Source organism: Limanda limanda, chromosome 5 (assembly GCF_963576545.1).
Source record: "Limanda limanda chromosome 5, fLimLim1.1, whole genome shotgun sequence".
Classification (NCBI taxonomy): Eukaryota; Metazoa; Chordata; class Actinopteri; order Pleuronectiformes; family Pleuronectidae; genus Limanda; species Limanda limanda.
Window position 1 is genome coordinate 14,340,484 of NC_083640.1, and position 17,674 is coordinate 14,358,157.

At 40.8% G+C, this 17,674-nt stretch overlaps 5 protein-coding genes across 9 annotated transcripts; 3 read left to right on the top strand and 2 right to left on the bottom strand.

The window, feature by feature from the left end:
• The first annotated feature begins 1,380 nt into the window (after positions 1–1,380).
• LOC133001558 (glutamyl-tRNA(Gln) amidotransferase subunit C, mitochondrial-like) lies at positions 1,381–4,142 on the top strand. Its single transcript, XM_061071164.1, has 6 exons — positions 1,381–1,397; positions 1,794–1,911; positions 2,732–2,782; positions 3,345–3,514; positions 3,686–3,789; positions 3,933–4,142. The coding sequence occupies exons 1-6, from the start codon at positions 1,381–1,383 to the stop codon at positions 3,992–3,994; spliced, it is 522 nt and encodes a 173-aa protein (XP_060927147.1). The 3' UTR covers positions 3,995–4,142.
• Positions 4,143–5,298: 1,156 nt separating this feature from the next.
• Positions 5,299–6,366, top strand: LOC133001394 (uncharacterized). The gene is made up of 2 exons (XM_061070963.1): positions 5,299–5,397; positions 5,496–6,366. Exon 2 carries the CDS (start codon positions 5,498–5,500, stop codon positions 5,966–5,968), a length of 471 nt encoding a protein of 156 aa, XP_060926946.1. The 5' UTR covers positions 5,299–5,397; positions 5,496–5,497; the 3' UTR covers positions 5,969–6,366.
• A 1,590-nt stretch (positions 6,367–7,956) lies between these two features.
• On the bottom strand, positions 7,957–11,321 carry pxmp2 (peroxisomal membrane protein 2). The gene is made up of 5 exons (XM_061070766.1): positions 11,131–11,321; positions 10,511–10,633; positions 9,702–9,864; positions 8,868–8,987; positions 7,957–8,679 (listed from the first exon to the last, which is right to left on the bottom strand). The coding sequence occupies exons 1-5, from the start codon at positions 11,238–11,240 to the stop codon at positions 8,611–8,613; spliced, it is 585 nt and encodes a 194-aa protein (XP_060926749.1). The 5' UTR covers positions 11,241–11,321; the 3' UTR covers positions 7,957–8,610.
• alkbh2 (alkB homolog 2, alpha-ketoglutarate dependent dioxygenase) lies at positions 10,983–17,646 on the top strand. Of its 5 annotated transcripts, none has more exons than XM_061070765.1 (4): positions 10,983–11,396; positions 15,822–16,162; positions 16,238–16,436; positions 16,516–17,646. In XM_061070765.1, the coding sequence occupies exons 2-4, from the start codon at positions 15,871–15,873 to the stop codon at positions 16,823–16,825; spliced, it is 801 nt and encodes a 266-aa protein (XP_060926748.1). In that variant the 5' UTR covers positions 10,983–11,396; positions 15,822–15,870; the 3' UTR covers positions 16,826–17,646. The 5 variants fall into 5 exon arrangements, with proteins under 5 accessions (XP_060926748.1, XP_060926747.1, XP_060926744.1 ...); XM_061070764.1 differs by having other exon boundaries at positions 10,983–11,390; XM_061070761.1 differs by lacking the exon at positions 10,983–11,396 and adding an exon at positions 13,887–14,876.
• LOC133001241 (uracil-DNA glycosylase-like) lies at positions 11,933–14,830 on the bottom strand. The gene is made up of 6 exons (XM_061070760.1): positions 14,138–14,830; positions 13,955–14,050; positions 13,274–13,371; positions 12,766–12,854; positions 12,472–12,650; positions 11,933–12,383 (listed from the first exon to the last, which is right to left on the bottom strand). Exons 1-6 carry the CDS (start codon positions 14,441–14,443, stop codon positions 12,243–12,245), a joined length of 909 nt encoding a protein of 302 aa, XP_060926743.1. The 5' UTR covers positions 14,444–14,830; the 3' UTR covers positions 11,933–12,242.
• Positions 17,647–17,674: the final 28 nt, after the last annotated feature.

A 17,674-nucleotide genomic window follows, 5' to 3' on the forward strand; every position in this document is an offset into this window, starting at 1 on the left:
TACCCCATTCTGGGAAGAGGAAGTCCACGTGTGTCTATTTACCTCTGTCGGCTTGCCTCCCACACACTGAACCATGGCAACTAACAGAACCAGTGGCGATTTTAGCCTGAAATTTCTGGTGGGGCAATTTTGTATGACGTCATGTCACCGTCACAAAAATAGAGGTAGCTGATTATTATAAGCAGTAGGCCTATATAGACCAGTGAGATATACCATGGGCTACATTTTGAGTGCCAGCAGGGAGCAGAAATCCTATTTCAAATACATTTCACATGCTTTAGCGCTCAGCCCGACACAAAGATGTTGCCTATAATACAGCATTAAAGTAAAATGATTGCAACAAAGTAAAAAGATTAGACAGACACATAGCTCAAATAACTTGCATCATTTATTATTATCAACATGAGGCAACATGCACCAGCTTCATCTGCACAACACTTTGTGTTTTCCTCCCCAACTAAAGAAGGCCTGCAACTGTTTAGAGTTGGCAGTCATTGCTAAGTGTCATGGATAAAAGAGTTTATTTCTAATTTCATTATATATTATATATTCAAATGAACACTTATTAGAACAATGTTTATCTTTTGCTTCTTGATTTGATACACTTTAGATAAGAACCCAGTGTTTTCTTTTTCTTCTTTGCCATAAGAGACAGAAAACGGTCAGCACAGCTGTGTCCTTCAGGCTCGTCCATCCCTAATAAAATGATAGGAAACATAAAATATGGCATTATTGTAAATGGCATTATTTTCTGTGGATATTCAACTACTGATTTTGAATATGGTTTTGGATTAAACTCTGCACTACCAAGACAATGCATGTACTGTGTGGAGTTCTTCCACATTATTAGTATTGCATAGCTTATTCTCCAAACACACTCATCCTCATAAACTAACGCTTCTCTCTGCTGGGTGGCCCGGATCATGTGGCTTCATGTCGGTCAAAATCTCCGTAGGCTATGGTCCCGTTAGCATCGCTATTACTGCTGCTGGCATGTCTGCGGGCATGAACAATTCAGGGCTCTATACCTGAGGAATGACACAGTGATGGAAGGGGACTGTGCTGAGGAACTGCTTCAGCTCTCCAAAAACACAGTGGAAGAATATTTTGTGGCACCACCAGGTGAGAATACACCTGAAAACATTAGCGTTGATTCAGTGATTTCTTGTAAATTATTGAGATGATAATTCAAGTCATTTAAAGATAATGTGTCATCAATGTTTTTGCTTGTTATTGTGAGAATTAAGGAACATTTTCTTCCCACAGGAAATATTCCTTTACCAACGCGAGAAGAGAGGGCCGCGTTACTGAAACACTCAGAGTTCTGATGTCTGTGGTCTTTTCCTGGATTTCATTGACATTGTTTGTTTAATTTGGAGAATGGATGTGTCTTCCAAGTATTGCAATATATGATCAATAACAGCTATCGAAAAGCTTTTTCAGATATATATAGTACAGTGCATGTTCTGGAACAGGAAAAATAAAAAGCTGCTGGTCATAGATTAAAAGTCTGATGCTCTACCGACTGAGCTATCCGGGCGCTCTGAAACGTGTTGGTGCAGAAGTTCATTTTAAAGAAACAGTATTGCATGAGAAAATGGAAGGTGACATTTCTCTGTTATTACATAGACGTGTCTACGCGGACGACGGCATTCGACATATGCATTGGCGGTTCATTATATCACAATATTTGTTCAGTAAACGTGCTCTTTACGAATATCTGCTAATATATGTATCTCATAATCTACGTGGTTATGTGGCTTCATTTTCACATGTCGTGGTTTGTCACTGAGAAACATCAGGCCTCCACTGAAGCTAGCAAGCCCAACAGAAGCAACAAAGTATGGACACTTGAACCTGCAGATCTCCACTGGAACACGCGGGTTCAGCTCTGCACCACACAACCCAAAGGTTAGTCCGTGCTAGTTTGTTAAACAAGGTCCAGTGTGTAGGGTTTATGTGAATGAGATATATTGGCAGAGTTGAATATAATATAATTCCAGTGATGTTCTCAATAGTGTGAGATCATCTCAATCCAAATTGTTGTTTTATTTACTTAAATTACTTAAATACTTTATATTTATGTTGGAGCGGGTCCTCTCCATGGAGGCCGCCATGTTTTTTACAGTCAATAACAACTAAAGGCTCCCATAAGTGTTCATGTTTAGAAGGGGAGGGAGAGTTAAGGGATATTCAGGAGCCACATGCAACTTCAGGTCAAATCGAAATGTTATTGTAAAGCCCATATTCACAAATCATAAATTATTTAATAAGCTCAATAAGGTGCAAAATCCACTGCCCTTTACCCTCAACAAGAGTAAGGAAGACCTACCAAAGCTTTAACAGGGGACAAAAACGTAGAAACCTCAGAAAGAGACCCGTGTGAGGGATCCCTCTCCCAGGCCGGACAGATGTGCAATAGATGCAAGAGTAACTGAGAACATCAGCAAATTAACAATATTTACACCATTGATGAGAAAAAACAGTGTGTAGAATAATGGAGAAGTGTGTCTAGCCGAAAAAGTTTAAGTATTTTTTAAATAAGAAAATGTCTGGAAGAGATGAAGGGAGCAGCTTTGAAAAATTATTTGAGGAGTTATTGCCAGTAATGGTACAATCATGATCATGATCCATCACCACTAGATGTCACTTAATACTACACATTGAACCTCCAGTTCAGGACATTGATTCACTGTTGGTCTTGTTTCCTGGTTGTTCGTCTCTGCTCCAGGTGCCTGAGTTTGCAACATGGGAACCAGTGCCAGAGGACCAACTACCCCCGGTAATGTGCTCATTACTTGGTGCTTGTGATGAGTATGAAATTCATGCCTGTTTAGTTTGAAATCCCAGGTTCTGCTTTCTGTTATCAGCCATTTTCACACAGGTATGTAAATGTAATGTAAATATAAATTTAAATATAAGTTATAGGAGTAAACCTGTTGTCAAGATGCACAAACATGTATTCAGCAGTTTATCGGTAGCCAACATGAGACAATGTGTTATACAAACTGCATGGAAGCCCATTTCTGCCACTTTGTTAAAAGGTCCAGTAAGTTATTAAAATGAGAAATTCTCAAAAAATAATGACGTAGTTTCTCAACATCATGTCTCGATATCACGTGTTAGAAACTCATAATCACACATTCATAAAATGAATGAACATGTAATAAACCAGCAGATTACCAAAGGTCAGACAGGCTGGGTCATGAGTCATGGAAGTGTTTAGTGATTAGACATTATTAATGGATTTAGCAGTTTTATTGATGAGTTATTTAAAGCTTAAGGTTTTTTTAAGTGATGGTGAATTGTACACATTTCTCAACAACCCCTCTTTCATTTTGCAGCCCACACAAATCCCTGCAGACCTTGTGGACAAACTGGAGCGACTGGCCTTGGTGGATTTCCGGACCAAACAGGGTCTGGCCTGTTTGGAGAAAGCAATATGGTTTGCAGATCAGCTTCATGTGGTTGACACATCGGGGATTGAGCCCATGGATTCAGTCCTGGAGGACAGGTATGGTACACTTCTGACAAGGCCTGCATATACCAAAAGTTTTCTGTGATGTCGGCCATGTCATTGTTTCATCCAAATTGCATAATTAAAGAGCAACAACCACAGCTCAATTTAACCTCTTGTGAAGCCCACTGTATGATTGTATTTATGTTTTATCCATGAACAATTCAGGGCTCTATACCTGAGGAATGACACAGTGATGGAAGGGGACTGTGCTGAGGAACTACTTCAGCTCTCCAAAAACACAGTGGAAGAATATTTTGTGGCACCACCAGGTGAGAATACACCTGAAAACATTAGCGTGGATTCAGTGCTTTCTTGTAAATTATGAGATGATAATTCAAGTTATTTAAAGATAATTTGTCATCAATGTTTTTGCTTGTTATTGTGAGAATTAAGGAACATTTTCTTCCCACAGGAAATATTCCTTTACCAACGCGAGAAGAGAGGGCCGCGTTACTGAAACACTCAGAGTTCTGATGTCTCTGGTCTTTTCCTGGATTTCATTGACATTGTTTTTTTAATTTGGAAAATGGATTTGTCTTCCAAGAATTGCAATATATGATCAGTCGACTAAGAAAAATACTTGGTCAGTGTGCTGCTTCTCTGCAGCCAATAACAGCTATCAAACAGCTTTATCATATATATATATATATATATATATATATATAAATTACAGTGCATGTTCTGGAACAGGAAAAATAAAAAGCTGCTGGTCATTTACTTTCATTTTACACTATTTTTAAGTTTCACTATCCTTTCATCAAAATGGTGAGTGAGCAGTACGTATGGCCAAAGAGTATAATAAGTATATTCATTCATTTGATTCTATTTATTAGTAATGATTGATTTATATTTATGTTATATGTGTGATGTTTTTCTCTGTATTGTTGTTTACCTTTAATAAAAAACTTTTTATCGATCCCTGCTGTATAAACATTTAAACAAATGATTAATGTGATCAGATTGTACAGTCAAATCTTGTCAAAAGTTGGGTGAACATTCCTATGGCAATTGTTTGCTTATAAACAAGGAAACCCCCTCCTATGATTTCTTCAGCCCCACCCATTTAAAACGTCATAGTCAGGTGGTCAAAACTTAAACTTGCCCTAGGGCTTGTGATGATGGCATCATAACAACCAATGAACTATGTCCCTGCTCTGCTGGAGGCGGATGTTTCTAGACATTTCTAGAACCCTGAGGTTTACTCCACCCAAATACTTCTCTCTGTGTTCCAATTCAAAGGTCAATCAGAGTTTCGTGTTGGACAATTTGTGTGATTAGCAGAATTAGCTCAATATCAGGTCCAATAAAGATGGAATGACAAGCACAAGCTGTAATTTGAATGGTTGTGCAGAAAGAAGAAATGAGATGTATTTATTTTATATAATAAGAATTATTTTAGGATTCAATTTTTAACACACACACATTTTGCACAGCTATACTACTATTGGGACTTTGTATTAACTTCCATTCATTGTGGACAGCCTACACTTAACCACAACCTCAGAAACGACGTTTGGCCTCATTAGGACCCGTCTTAGGTCCCCATGAGGTCCGCTGGTCGTGATACGGTCAGTGTATATGCTGGAAAAGGTCCTAGAAGTAACCAAAACAAACACCCACACACACATACAGTGGAAGTCAGTGCATCACCTCCAAACATCCATGGGAGGAGAATCGAAACTGAAAGTTAGAGACGGAGAGAGGAAAACGAATCTTACTTAGAGGGGAGGGAGCTGATGCGCTGGGCCAGCCTCTATATAAAGTGATGAGTGGCGTCGTCAGCTGTTAGTGTTGTTTTTGCTCCTGAACATCACTGACTTATCTGCAGTTTACTGAAGATCAACTTTTCCTGCGACGCTTCGTCTTTGAATCAAGAGGTGAGGGAACCGTTTATACTTGCACTATTCTAAACGTGAATGTTTATGCCAAAGAGTTTATTACAGACTTGTTTTAACATGTTTTAATTGTGTTTCAGACATGGAATTAATCATCACTATGCTGACCGGGAAGTCCGTCACCCTGACGGTGAACCCCCAGGAGACGGTGGGCAGCCTGAAGCAGATGATCCAGCAGAAACTGCACGTACCGGTTCAGAAGCAGAGGCTGCTGTTCGTCAACGGCCAGAACACCGACCTGAGCGACGACCTGCGGCCCGTGGACTCCTACGGGCTGCACTCCGGCTGCAGGCTGTCTCTGCTGGTGGTCGAGCCGGCCCCCGTCCAGGTGTTTCTGAGGAATGAGAAGAACGTGATGTCCACCTACGACATCACACCCGACGAGACCGTGAGCGACTTCAAGCGCAGGGTTCAGGCCAGGGAGGGAGTGCCGGAGTCGCAGCAGAGGCTGTTGTACCAGAGCAGGGAGATGACTGGAGGCAAACTGTCCGACTACAACGTGGCGGCCCTGGGCACCATCGAACTGTTAATGCGTCTGAGGGGAGGAAACTGACCATCATCTGATCATCATCTGATCATCACAGTGCTTCCTAGTGTTTTTTTTATCTTAATAACACATTCCAACTTTTACATGAGAATCCATACATTCTTTTTCGGTGGGAAACTGTTTCTGTAAATCTGCTCTGATCTTATGTGATTATTATGACTTGGCTGAAAAGTCAAGACTAAGATTTGTGTTAGAGGGATCTACTGGCAAACGTTTCATGATGATGTTTTCATATGACCTGAATGTATGAAGAGTTTACGATAATTGTAAGTGTCACTAAAAACCGAACAATTAATTTATTATTTTCCTTGTGACAATTTTATTTTTTGCTAAATGTTCTGTCTTTGTTCATTTCATTAAGAAGCCTGTTGTAAATATTTAAATAAAGTGAGTTTCATAGTGAATTTACATGTCTCTTCATTTCCTGTTGTGTTTCTAATGCTGGAAGTATCAGTGCTCAGGGGTTGCAGAACCCCCTACTGGCAAAGCGCCTTAACTGCAAGGCTAATACAAAGTTGATTAAACAAATCCAATAAAAAAATCAACCCTTTGGAGTACCACTTCGAGAGTAGCATAGCAGGAGGCCTAACATTTTTAACTTCATAATTTCTTTAAATATCTGATTGTTACCAAGAGTATTCAGTGTATATATCTGATGATAGTGGTGGTAATGGTGGCTCATATATTTTTAAAGATTTCCATTGATATGAAATGTTGGCTGCGGCACTGATAAGATTTTATTAAATGGACCTTTTCTCAGCACCCCCTGCATCCTTGGAACAAACCACAAGACACTGGCAACGCATAGTTAAAACTGACTTTGATACAATTGCTCCTTTGTAAGAATCCGGTCTGTTTTTGCAAGTCTGTATTATCAGCACCTGTTCCAGCTCACAACTGTCTTCCTATCAGGTTGACCTTCTTGTAAACTCACCTCCCTACCGACTCTTCCTTTCACTGTCTGACCTTGAGTGGATACACTCCCACCACACACTCATACAACACTAAGTTTATGATCTTCATTTAAATTTTTCACGAAACTGACATTATATATATATATCAAAACTTACTATGACGTCTGTATATACACACTTAAATACATTTCCCATATTATAACACTCCTTCTTACCAGAAGTGCCTGTTGAGTACTTAAAGCTTTATGTACTAATATCTAGATTTTTGCTGATGCTGACAGGGCTTTGTAAAATTGTACATTGATTTAAATGTTCAGATAATATATTATTATTTTAAACTCTGAGAAGAAAAAAAGATGAAGGATTTGCCAGATTTGAACATTGCTGTTTATCTGAAGAGAAAAAGAAAAAACAGATCAAATAGTCCTGATTTATACTTATTCGGCATCTATTACTATTGATGTAATGTCAGCAACAGTTAATAAAAATGATGAGTGGGCAGTGTGTTGGGACAGAGGATGAAAGTCACTGTAATGGCAGTAAATTGTTTCTTTTACGTGATTCACATAATTATTTGTCACGTGTCCTGTTTCCACTATAGCGTTTATCTGTAATAAAAAAAAGTATTTCTTTGTTTCATTTTTGTTTCTCGAAAAATTGTAAGAAGTTCAAATGAGACTCGGACGTGTGACTCACAAAGGTGTATCTAATCTCGGCCACACCTGTTTGTTAAGCCTGGATCACCATCTGGTTCATTCCAAACATGCCTCAACATGTTATTGTCTCATCTGAGTGATGTGCGGAGAATAGAAACTGAAAGTAATCAAGTCAAGAAAACGGAAAATGACATAATAGGGGTGGATGTTGATTCGCTGAGTCAGCATGAGCATAAACTGTGATGAGTTGAAAATATATCGGACATCAGCCCAACTACAAACCAATCAGATGACTGGGAATGACAAGCATAATAGATCCATGAACCAGTCATCATTCTACAGGACCCTGACAGGGACATGCTTGAAAGGAAAGTCCCAACACAAATGGACATGTCTCTCCCATAGACTGTATATAAAGCTGAGCTATAACACATTCTTTTATTGAATTTGTATTGTTATTTCAAAAAATCAGTGCTTTATTTAAGCAATCAATATCAGTATTGCTATTAAAACAGACAGCTCTGGTATGATATTTGTATTCTAATTTATACAAAAACAATTGTTGCAATTCGAAACTAATACAACATAGTACATTCCATTAACTGGGCACTGTGAAGAGTGAAATGAATAGGAATTGACATCTCTCTGATATTCCCTGAACCTTTCTTGCACAGACCACAACAAGAAACAAGAAAGGCCAAATTAAGGATTTCATATTTAAAACTCATAATCAAACAACCTTTCTGATCATACAATTACAGATACTATAACATTTTACAAGATAGGGTCTTCAGTCCTCTGTAAAATAATAAATTAATTATAAAAAACATTTAGTTTTTTCTGTTTTCAAAATATCACAGACGCCTGTAATAGATTAAATTGATCATTGCCCAGGTTTGTTACGAGTTCCTCAGAAGATCTTCAGTATGTGAAAATTATAATCCAGATTAGGATCAGGTTTACAGTCATATATAAAGCAGCCTGGTTAAATTGTTTTAGTTCTTTGAAAACCACAGAGTCTCTGTGAAGAAGCCGTTTCCTCCTGCTTTGTGTTCCGGTGGTGTAATCTTCAGAAGCATCATTTCCTCACTGATGCGAGGTAGGCGTACCAAAATAAGGCGATGAAGTTGGAAAACAGCACTCTGAACTGAGAGCAGAAACAGACACAGGAGCACAATCCGCAGAGGAAAAAGAAGAACATTGTGGTGTCAGTGTGAAACCTGTCGTGTCTTCAACGACAGGATTTTGAGTCAAACCTTTACAATTCTGACAATAACAAGTGAGTAAACCACCATAAAAAGGTACCGGTCTTAATGGCCCTGGTGAAATACAGACCTGAACAGGCACAAAGTTGATATTGATGAACTGAAAGGGAGTCCACACTTTCCAGTTCATCTTCAGAGCCGTCCAGTAACTTCCCCGCATCTTCTTTTCAAATTCATTCAACCCTTTAGCCTGAAAACAGAGTGGAAGATACCATATAATGATGTCCTTTTGGAAATTTGCATACCCCATCTCAACCCATGATCTCAAGAGCCCAGCCAGAGTCATCTTGGTCACCTTTCTCAGATTTCAAAATTTCTGGCGGCCAGCTCTAGGAAGATTCCTGGTTTTTCATTCCACAGTTATGGAGGCCTCTGCACCCTTTGGAACCTTCAATACATGCTCTGCAAGCTGTTTCTTCTTCCTTAATGCTAGCTTATTGACGTCTTAGACTCAGTGTCAATAGCTTTTATTAACGAACACTACAGTGTTAATACAGAACCTCCACAAATCATATTATCTGCTCATCTTGATGAGACCGTTAAGCATGTCTGACATTGTCAAGACATATATTGAATACGTCTTGATAATGTTGATAAAACTAAAGATTTTGCTTAATATCTTTCATGCTTTAAAATTAACCATTCAAAATAATATGTTGTAAAATGTTTTTTTCCCCAGCAGACCCTCATGACTTTTAGATAACTGGATTTAATTACTTTATAAACAGTTTTTATACTGTTGACTTATACTAGGGGGGCAAAAGTCCCGATATCTCTTCCTCTGTTGCAGCAATTTTGCTATTTTTTGTCTGTCCCATGCATGGGATTTTACTTTATGGAAGTGTACAATCACATTTCTGGGGTCCAGCTTCAGTGAGAGGATTAGGTTTTTGAGATGACTCACCTCAAGGATGTTCATAACAAAGTAGAAAATGAGGAGGAAGCCGGGGGCGAATATAAGGCGATCCACTAGCAGCCGTTTGACTATACAGTACGGGTCGGTGGCGGGCATCCACAGCTCCATCAGCTGGTAGAAGTAATGGCTCACGGGTCCTGTAATAATCAACCTGCAGAGTGCATAAGAATTTCATAAAGTTTACAAAATATATGGTGATGAGGGCAGAGTGAATTTTAAGAAAGAAAATTTACATTTTATTTAATTTGACAGTAAACTATTCATCAAAAAATATATTGTTACATAACTGGTAAGACACGATCCACACATAAATACACAGAGATTTGTATCTTATCTACATATTTAATTTGTACACGATCATTCTCAGAAGTTTAACGAGTGAGAGGCATGCTGAGGAAAGTCTTATTGACCTCTGATGTGTGCTGATGATGTCATCCCTTGTCACCTTGTCTCTTTATAGCTCTGGCTTACAGCAAATTCTCAGAGTATATCTAAGTTATGGCGTGCAGTACGACATTCAATTTAAACCTTAAAAAGTGTGTTGTCATGACTGTTGAAACTAAGGAGGATCAGCGGCAATTTTCGACTGAAAGCGGATTTACAATCGATGATAAAGGAGTTGAATGGAATAAGAGAAACGGATATGAATATAGATTTGAAGATAAAGGTCACTCTTATATCTGTGCATTCTGGACTACAAATTCCGTAACTTTGTTTGTGAATACTCATTTAACACCACATGATCATGTTGCACAATGGCTGACATATTTTTGATGTCGGTCTGTATAAAGTCTCACCCATAAATGGCGTAGCGAGCAGCTCCAGCTGTGTCAATCTCACCGAGCGGGCCTCCATGCTTCAACTTCTTTCTTGCCTCCAAAATCTGAGACAGGAGATTTCCTAACGCTGAGAGGATGCCACTGAAAATATCAAAACACACACACACACACACACACACACACACACACACACACACACACACACACACACACACACACACACACACACACACACACACACACACACACACACACACACACACACACACACAAACACACACACACACACACACACACACACACACACACACAATCACACACACACACCTGTTAGTGTGTAACAGGTGTACGCAGAACATGGCGCTGAGATGAAATATGAATGAATCATGGGTCATTATAAGGGGAGGATCTCCGGGCAGATGCTGATTGGCTGAAGCCAGAGTTCAGACACACATGAGCAGTGTAAACAAAGTGATCCACACAAGTGAGAGTAAACTAAACCGCACTGGTTTAACTTTGTAAGTCCTTCAGTAAATGAGATTCTTGAATGTTTAAGAGTAACACAGAGGAAACTGGGCAGAGAACCAGCAGCAGGCAGCTCTGCAGAGAGACACAACCCGACCGACAGAGCCACAGACCTGGTCACAGACTTGGTGAGGATGGGGTATTTCTTCAAGAGAACCAGATACTGCTGGAGGAGGCGGAAGTGTAGGAACGCGTCCCGGACGGGTCGACTTTCCACAGGCATGATCACTTCTTCTTCTTCTCTCCCGGAGCAAAGCGAGCAAACATCCCCAGACAAACAAACGGTTCAGGGGCGAAGTTGAAGAGGGACGCCCATTCGGGCTTCCTGGCTGCGTCATGGCGTCACCACGCCCACACGGCGACGTCCCTTACAGTTACGGTTTGTTTCTGTTTTTTTAATGAAACCATTTTAAGTATAAAAACCCTTTACTGCTTCACAACCAGTTTAACAGTTTTATATGTGGAACAGCATCGATATGAGCAGTAACAGAGGAGATCATATACGCAAGGCTGATCAGAATAATAATTGTGTCAAACTGTTATGTTGGCCTGCACATTAACTCTTATAGCTCTGTGAGGATGATGCTGCTATGCTCAGGATTAGTAAAACTCATGGTTGTATAAATGTGTTCTAAGGTCGTGCACTTGATTACCTGTGACAAAAATCATAACTCAATATCAAGTAGAGGATATTAATTATTGTGAAAAAGTTACATGTTATGTTCACTCTTATTTTTACAGTATCGCTCCCACTTATTCTAATTTTTTTGTTTGTTTGTTTGGTGCTCGCAAATCCACCAAGCCGATGACGAAATTACTGTGTAGACAACACCTGCAGAATGATGGACATCTAAGGAAGTTACCATCTTTCAGATTCAACCTCAATGGGCAAATTCAAAGACATTACAACACTACTTTGAGTTTAAGAACAAGTTTAATGGAACCAACACAGTTATAAAAAGCAAACTTGAATGGCTGAACTAAAAAAAACATAAGTGTACACATACATATTTACAACGTAGGAACTGACAAATGCAGATGACACAACTATGTACCACAGCAAGAACAATGAAGAAAAGTCGGGGTACAGATCAAACAAACTCTTTCATTGAAAAAGAAACATAGTTTTGCTGACACATGAAAATTTGGAAGCTTATGTGTTTGTTTTTGATTGTAGTTAATGGTAACACATGTTAGTAAAACGGGCATACACATGCATAACAACTTAAAGTGCCTTCCAGTCTATCGGAGTCTTCCCAGATTTCGCCAGCAGCTCGTTGGCCTTTGAGAAATGCTTACACCCGAAGAATCCCCGATGAGCAGACAAGGGAGAGGGATGCACGGCCTGCAGCACATGGTGGCGTTTCTGTAACAACAGTGTGAAAATTAGATGCGTGAACAAAATGAAAAGCTTCCGTTTAAATTGTTGTAAGAAAACTACAGTGTCCACCCACCCTGTTAATAGCAGCTCCTTTCTTGTGAGCGTATGACCCCCACAGCATGAAGACGACGCCCTCCATGTTATTGCTGAGCCACTTCACCACAGCGTCAGTGAAAGTCTCCCAGCCTTTGTCTTTGTGAGAGTTGGCCTGATGCGCTTTGACGGTCAACACAGCGTTGAGCAACAAAACACCTGAGGATTGAGGTCACAGAGGGAAAATATGGCAGCTCTATCAATCAATGAATAACAGCTCTCTTGTTGTGTAACTGTGTGTAAACATTAAGGCTGCTCTGGGGGTTTTAAGTACCTTGTTTGGCCCATCCAGTCAGGTCTCCGTGTCCTGGGTGCTCAAAGCCGTCAATGTCTGAAATCAGCTCTTTATACATGTTCGCCAAACTGGAAATGAGAAATTTAACAAAACATGAAATCTAGAAAATGTCCCAACCCAATTTTCTGGACATCTCCTGTTATCTTTCACATATGAAGAATGCAAGAGGCAGGACATGTCATAAATTGTACTGTGGACATCATGTGTTGACACCAGCGTCTCCCCCCACTCCAAAACCTCTCAAATCTCATTAACTTTCCAATTTACCATCTTTTTCTGCCTCTTTGACATGTGAAGATCCTCATGTGAAGAACCTGATGTTTGTATTAGATTAGTTTTTCAGTTTTGCATCTGTCCCGTGTTAGCAACGTCATCGACACACCACTCCGCTGGGAATTGTGCGGCAATCTTACTACTGTACTCTCACATTAGCCCCACATGGACACTACTCATGACAGAGCTGAGAGACTCTGAGGAAGCGTCTCACCTGGGTGGAGGAGGAACTGGTTTCTTGACACTGAAGCTCAGTCCGTGGGCTTGGTTTGCACCATGATACGGATCCTGGCCAAGAATCACCACTTTGACCTGGAGTGAGAAACAGATATTTTTTAGGATATTTAATATCCACACAGAAATAAACAGTCTAGTATAAATCTGATGGTTTTCTAAGGAATGTTGCGAAGGTCACCCATCTTGGATGTACTTTCTTACTGTCCCAAGCAGCCACTGGTTCCTGTTAATTTCTGTACTGTGTCAAAATCTGTTAGCACTCAACTTTAGTAAGTGGTGTAATCCAGCAGTCATCTCTTTGACAGTTTAAACGCAGATTTATATATCTGAGGTCCCCACAGCCTTAATCAATGAAAATAATGTAACTCAAAAGTCTAAAGAAATGCAGACAAATGTACACTGCACCAATTATCCAGCTGTTTCTATTAATTATACATTTCCATACAATATAGAAGTGTATGGATACCTTAGTAGTTATGATCTGATATATATATATGTATACCTCTATGATGTATACACATATACTTGCTTTGATAATTTCCTCTTGCCTTGGCAGTTGTGTTATGAGTCATTTTAGCCTAATTTATAAAGCTGACCAGAATAAAGTGTTTTATACTCTAATGTCAGGGCACGTTTCCCAGGCCAGTGTTTCACTCACATCTCGGATGTCACACGTCTGAGTCCAGGCGAAGACTTGCTCATCAGGGGGAAACACCGTGTGACGTTTCCTCTCCCCAGAGACAAAGTCCATCAGCTGTGACAGACATGTGAGGGGATGTTAAACTACAGACAGCAACAACACAGTGTGCAGCGGTGTGTGGTGACATCATCATCCTCTCACTTGTTTGAAGTACTCTTTTCCAAACTCCGGGGCCAGCTCCTCTCTCCAGCTCTCCCCGAAACCAGGAAGCGTGTGGGCCGAGGCCAGTCTCTCCAGCGCGACCCTCTTGTTGCGGGCGATCCGGTCCTGCTGCTCCGGGGACAGAGGGGTCTGAGCCGGGGAGGCTGCAGCAGATGAAGGAGGACTGGGAGAGTCGGAATCCACCGCGGAGGCTTTCCTCTTCCTCTGCATGGTTGTGATATGTTGAGTGAAACACAGAGCGGGTAAGGGCAGCTTCAGGATCCTTCCACAGCGGAGTAAACACATCGTCACGCAGGGGGAAGCCTCCGCGTTTGCAGCGGAGAGGTTGTGAACGCGGCCCGGATGACGCGGTTCGTGTCAAGGGAAACTAAACGCTGCAGTAAGGTACCGTTACATCAACTTTACATGTAAACATCACGAAGTTTTCACTGTGCGAACCTCCCGCATGCGTGCTGTCATGTTAGCTACAGAACCGGAAGCGTCACTCACCGCGTCATTAGCTTCATCTTCGGTTTGACTTAAATCCTTGGAAATACGCTTTTTGGAGACGGGCGAAAAGAACGAATGGATCGTTTTCTGTCCAATCATCTTGTTGAGGTGCAGTAAAATGATGAAATGTCCCTGAGTGGTGAACAGGAAAGATCAGCAGCTGCAGGCTCCTCTGGAAAGACCTAAACTTCAAGTGAATGGGAGCTCGGTATTTCGCGCCAACACAGAGGTACGTCACTCGGGTTATGATAATGAGCAGGGCTCCGTTCAAGAACAACTGCTGTGAAGGATGTTCACCACTGTTCTGAGTCAGCTGCTGCATTTAGCATGGAGATAAATGTACAACTAACACGGTGGTTTTACGGTTATACAGACGCGCTGTTGTGATTGTGTTCAAGTCTTTGTTGTTGACTCTGTTATGTGGATGATGGGCGATTATTTGAGTGATTAGTCAACAGTTAATTTGATCATCCTTTGACAATTTTTTCAAGCAAAAACATGGGCCGGTTTTTATTTGTTCCTGATTCTTAACTATAAAAATGTGAATGTTTTATTTAGTCTCATGTGATTTTGAATTGAAACAGTTCATAACGTTGGCCTCTGTGACAGGTATTTTCACGATTCTATACAGATAGATACCAAATAACACTAATCATCCAAATAGTTAAACTGACTGATTGTTAAAGGAAACAGTTAGCTGTGCTGGGTTACTGGGTTCATTTTTAACAATTTTTAGAGAATATATATGAGGCACCATCGATACGATACCACCATCTTGCCCATTTGGAGCCAGAGTTTTCGCAGTAGTGATGGTGTCAAGGTCTCCCAATACACTGAGACCCATACTTAGTCATGAGTCAGTCTCAGCTGTCAAGCCTGACACTTCACCCTGATGTCATAGCATCAAATTACTAATACAACCAAAGTTCCTGGGGACAAGAACCCTTGAACATATGTGATTTGGTCCATGTCCCAACTGAGGAAGCAGGGTTTATGAGCCATACTGCAGCCAGCCACCAGGTGGTGATTGAGAGGCTTTGGCTTCACTTTTGCGTGGTCGTCACGTTGTCTATCCTAATATGCAGTCTGTGACGCTAACCAACACTGAAGATGCTTTTGTCACATTAGATCTGGAAATCTGTGTTAATGTTTGATTCTTCTTTGTCTCTTCCAGATCTCAACAAGTAAAATCCAGCTCCTCAGACACGAAACGGGTTCCTACAATGGATACGTTTGTGGCTCAGACACAGAATAAACGCTCATGCACCAGTGATGCCGTAACAAGAAGAAGTCCAAGGAAGAAGATCAAACTGTTGGAAGAGGCGAGGGTGAAGGAAGAGGAGGAGGATGAGGAGGAAGAAGATGAAGATGCAGCTTTAGCAGGGTTCTCTCATCCTGTTCCGTGGCAGAAAATAGAGGCAGAGGGACTAGACTGTGATTATGCTTTACTCTTCTCCAGAGAGGAAGCCGACCAGCTGTTTGAACAGTTGGAGGAGGAGGTGGAGTACTCTACAGGTACAACATCAACAGCACTATTTTTGTAATGTTATTGAAGTTGCTGTTGAGCGGATGTGGCTGTTTCTTTTCCAGGGGAAGAAGCAAAGGTCCACGTGTTTGGAAAGCTGTACAATATACCCAGAAAGCAGGCGACACACGGAGATGCAGGTTTAACCTACACTTATTCTGGGGTGAAACGTTCAGCCTGCCCCTGGACTCCAACCTTGGAATCCATCCGGGACGCTGTCACAAAAACAACAGGACAGACCTTTAACTTTGTCTTGGTAAACAGGTGAGAAATGACTGAGCAAATGTTGTAAAGGTCACAGTTTGATGCATCCCCCTGATGAGAGTGCTCTTCGCTCCACCAGGTACAAAGACGGGCAGGATCACATGGGTGAGCATCGGGACGATGAGAAGGAGCTGGACCCACTTTGTCCCATCGCCTCCGTCTCTCTGGGAGCAGCACGAGACTTCATCTTCAGGCACAGAGACGCTCGGGGGAAACAGAGCAGCCGGCAGATAGAACCTGTGAAGCTGGAGCTCACTCATGGGAGCCTGCTCCTCATGAACCCACCCACCAACACTTTCTGGTACCACAGCCTTCCTGTGCGCAAGAGGGTCCTTCTGCCTCGCATCAACCTCACCTTCAGACGCATCGGACTGGACAGCAAGAAATGAGAGGGAGCCATAGAGCGTATAAGACAAATATCACAGATCTAAAACGTGTTTCTCAATATTGTAGCTGAACCTGAGTGACAGAACGGAATCACACGGTGAATGCGAGGAGGCTCAGCTGGGACTCTGATTGAATCTGTGGTCAAATTTCTGTCTCATTCAAGTTCAAACTCCCACTGAAACTATGAGTTATATTTTTTATAGTACCTGGCAATGTTTACAATGAGTCAACAATGATAAACACTTCAATCCTCTTGAATAATCCCGGGATCTCATTGATTAGAGCAGGCCGGCTGTATTTTGACAGAGCAGTGAACTAATGGTGCCCTGATTTTAGATTAGTCCTTTAACATATGTGGGGGTAAAAGGAAAGATGACTATTATTCCAGATATAGGTTAATTGATCAGACTCCAAATTTAAATGTGATAACAACGAAGTGAAGAGAGTGACGTTAATCTGATCTGACATTTAAGGATTTCAAAAGGTTTCTGGAGCATCTGAGATCATTTTGGACCTTGGAAATAGATGTTTGACCTAATAAAGAGAAACAAAAAGCCTTTTTAAAAACATTTTCACAATTGAGGGGGAAAAACTGGAGATTTAGGAAATTTATGCGCGTGTGAAATGTGGTGCATCTTGATTGGTTTGTTCATGACTGAATGTCATTCTAGTTATAATCTGTCTGCCTATGTCACGTTTACCCTGTGAAATTATGTATTTATTTATTCTTTTGAAAACTACTGCTCGTTTGTTTCTTCTGTGCATATTTGGTCAATATAAAGAATATTCTCTGACTTGTTGGAGATTCAGTGTTGTCTTCAAAGATACTTGAGAAAATGTGGTTCTTGATT

Bases quoted from the DNA above. Each gene is read 5' to 3' on its own strand.
- LOC133001558 (XM_061071164.1), top strand. The intron at 2,783-3,344 runs GTAATGTGCTCA...TTCATTTTGCAG, and splicing joins CAGAGGACCAACTACCCCCG to CCCACACAAATCCCTGCAGA. The intron at 3,790-3,932 runs GTGAGAATACAC...TTCTTCCCACAG, and splicing joins ATATTTTGTGGCACCACCAG to GAAATATTCCTTTACCAACG.
- LOC133001394 (XM_061070963.1), top strand. From the start codon at position 5,498: ATGGAATTAATCATCACTATGCTGACCGGGAAGTCCGTCACCCTGACG.
- pxmp2 (XM_061070766.1), bottom strand. From the start codon at position 11,240: ATGCCTGTGGAAAGTCGACCCGTCCGGGACGCGTTCCTACACTTCCGC. The intron at 9,865-10,510 runs GTGAGACTTTAT...TGCACTCTGCAG, and splicing joins GCTCGCTACGCCATTTATGG to GTTGATTATTACAGGACCCG. The intron at 8,988-9,701 runs GTGAGTCATCTC...CTCTGTTTTCAG, and splicing joins TTGTTATGAACATCCTTGAG to GCTAAAGGGTTGAATGAATT.
- LOC133001241 (XM_061070760.1), bottom strand. From the start codon at position 14,443: ATGTGTTTACTCCGCTGTGGAAGGATCCTGAAGCTGCCCTTACCCGCT. The intron at 14,051-14,137 runs GTGAGAGGATGA...TGTCTGTCACAG, and splicing joins GAAAAGAGTACTTCAAACAA to CTGATGGACTTTGTCTCTGG. The intron at 12,855-13,273 runs GTGAGACGCTTC...TCTCATTTCCAG, and splicing joins CCAGTTCCTCCTCCACCCAG to TTTGGCGAACATGTATAAAG.
- alkbh2 (XM_061070761.1), top strand. From the start codon at position 14,845: ATGGGAGCTCGGTATTTCGCGCCAACACAGAG. The intron at 14,877-15,821 runs GTACGTCACTCG...TGTCTCTTCCAG, and splicing joins TATTTCGCGCCAACACAGAG to ATCTCAACAAGTAAAATCCA. The intron at 16,163-16,237 runs GTACAACATCAA...TTTCTTTTCCAG, and splicing joins GGAGGTGGAGTACTCTACAG to GGGAAGAAGCAAAGGTCCAC.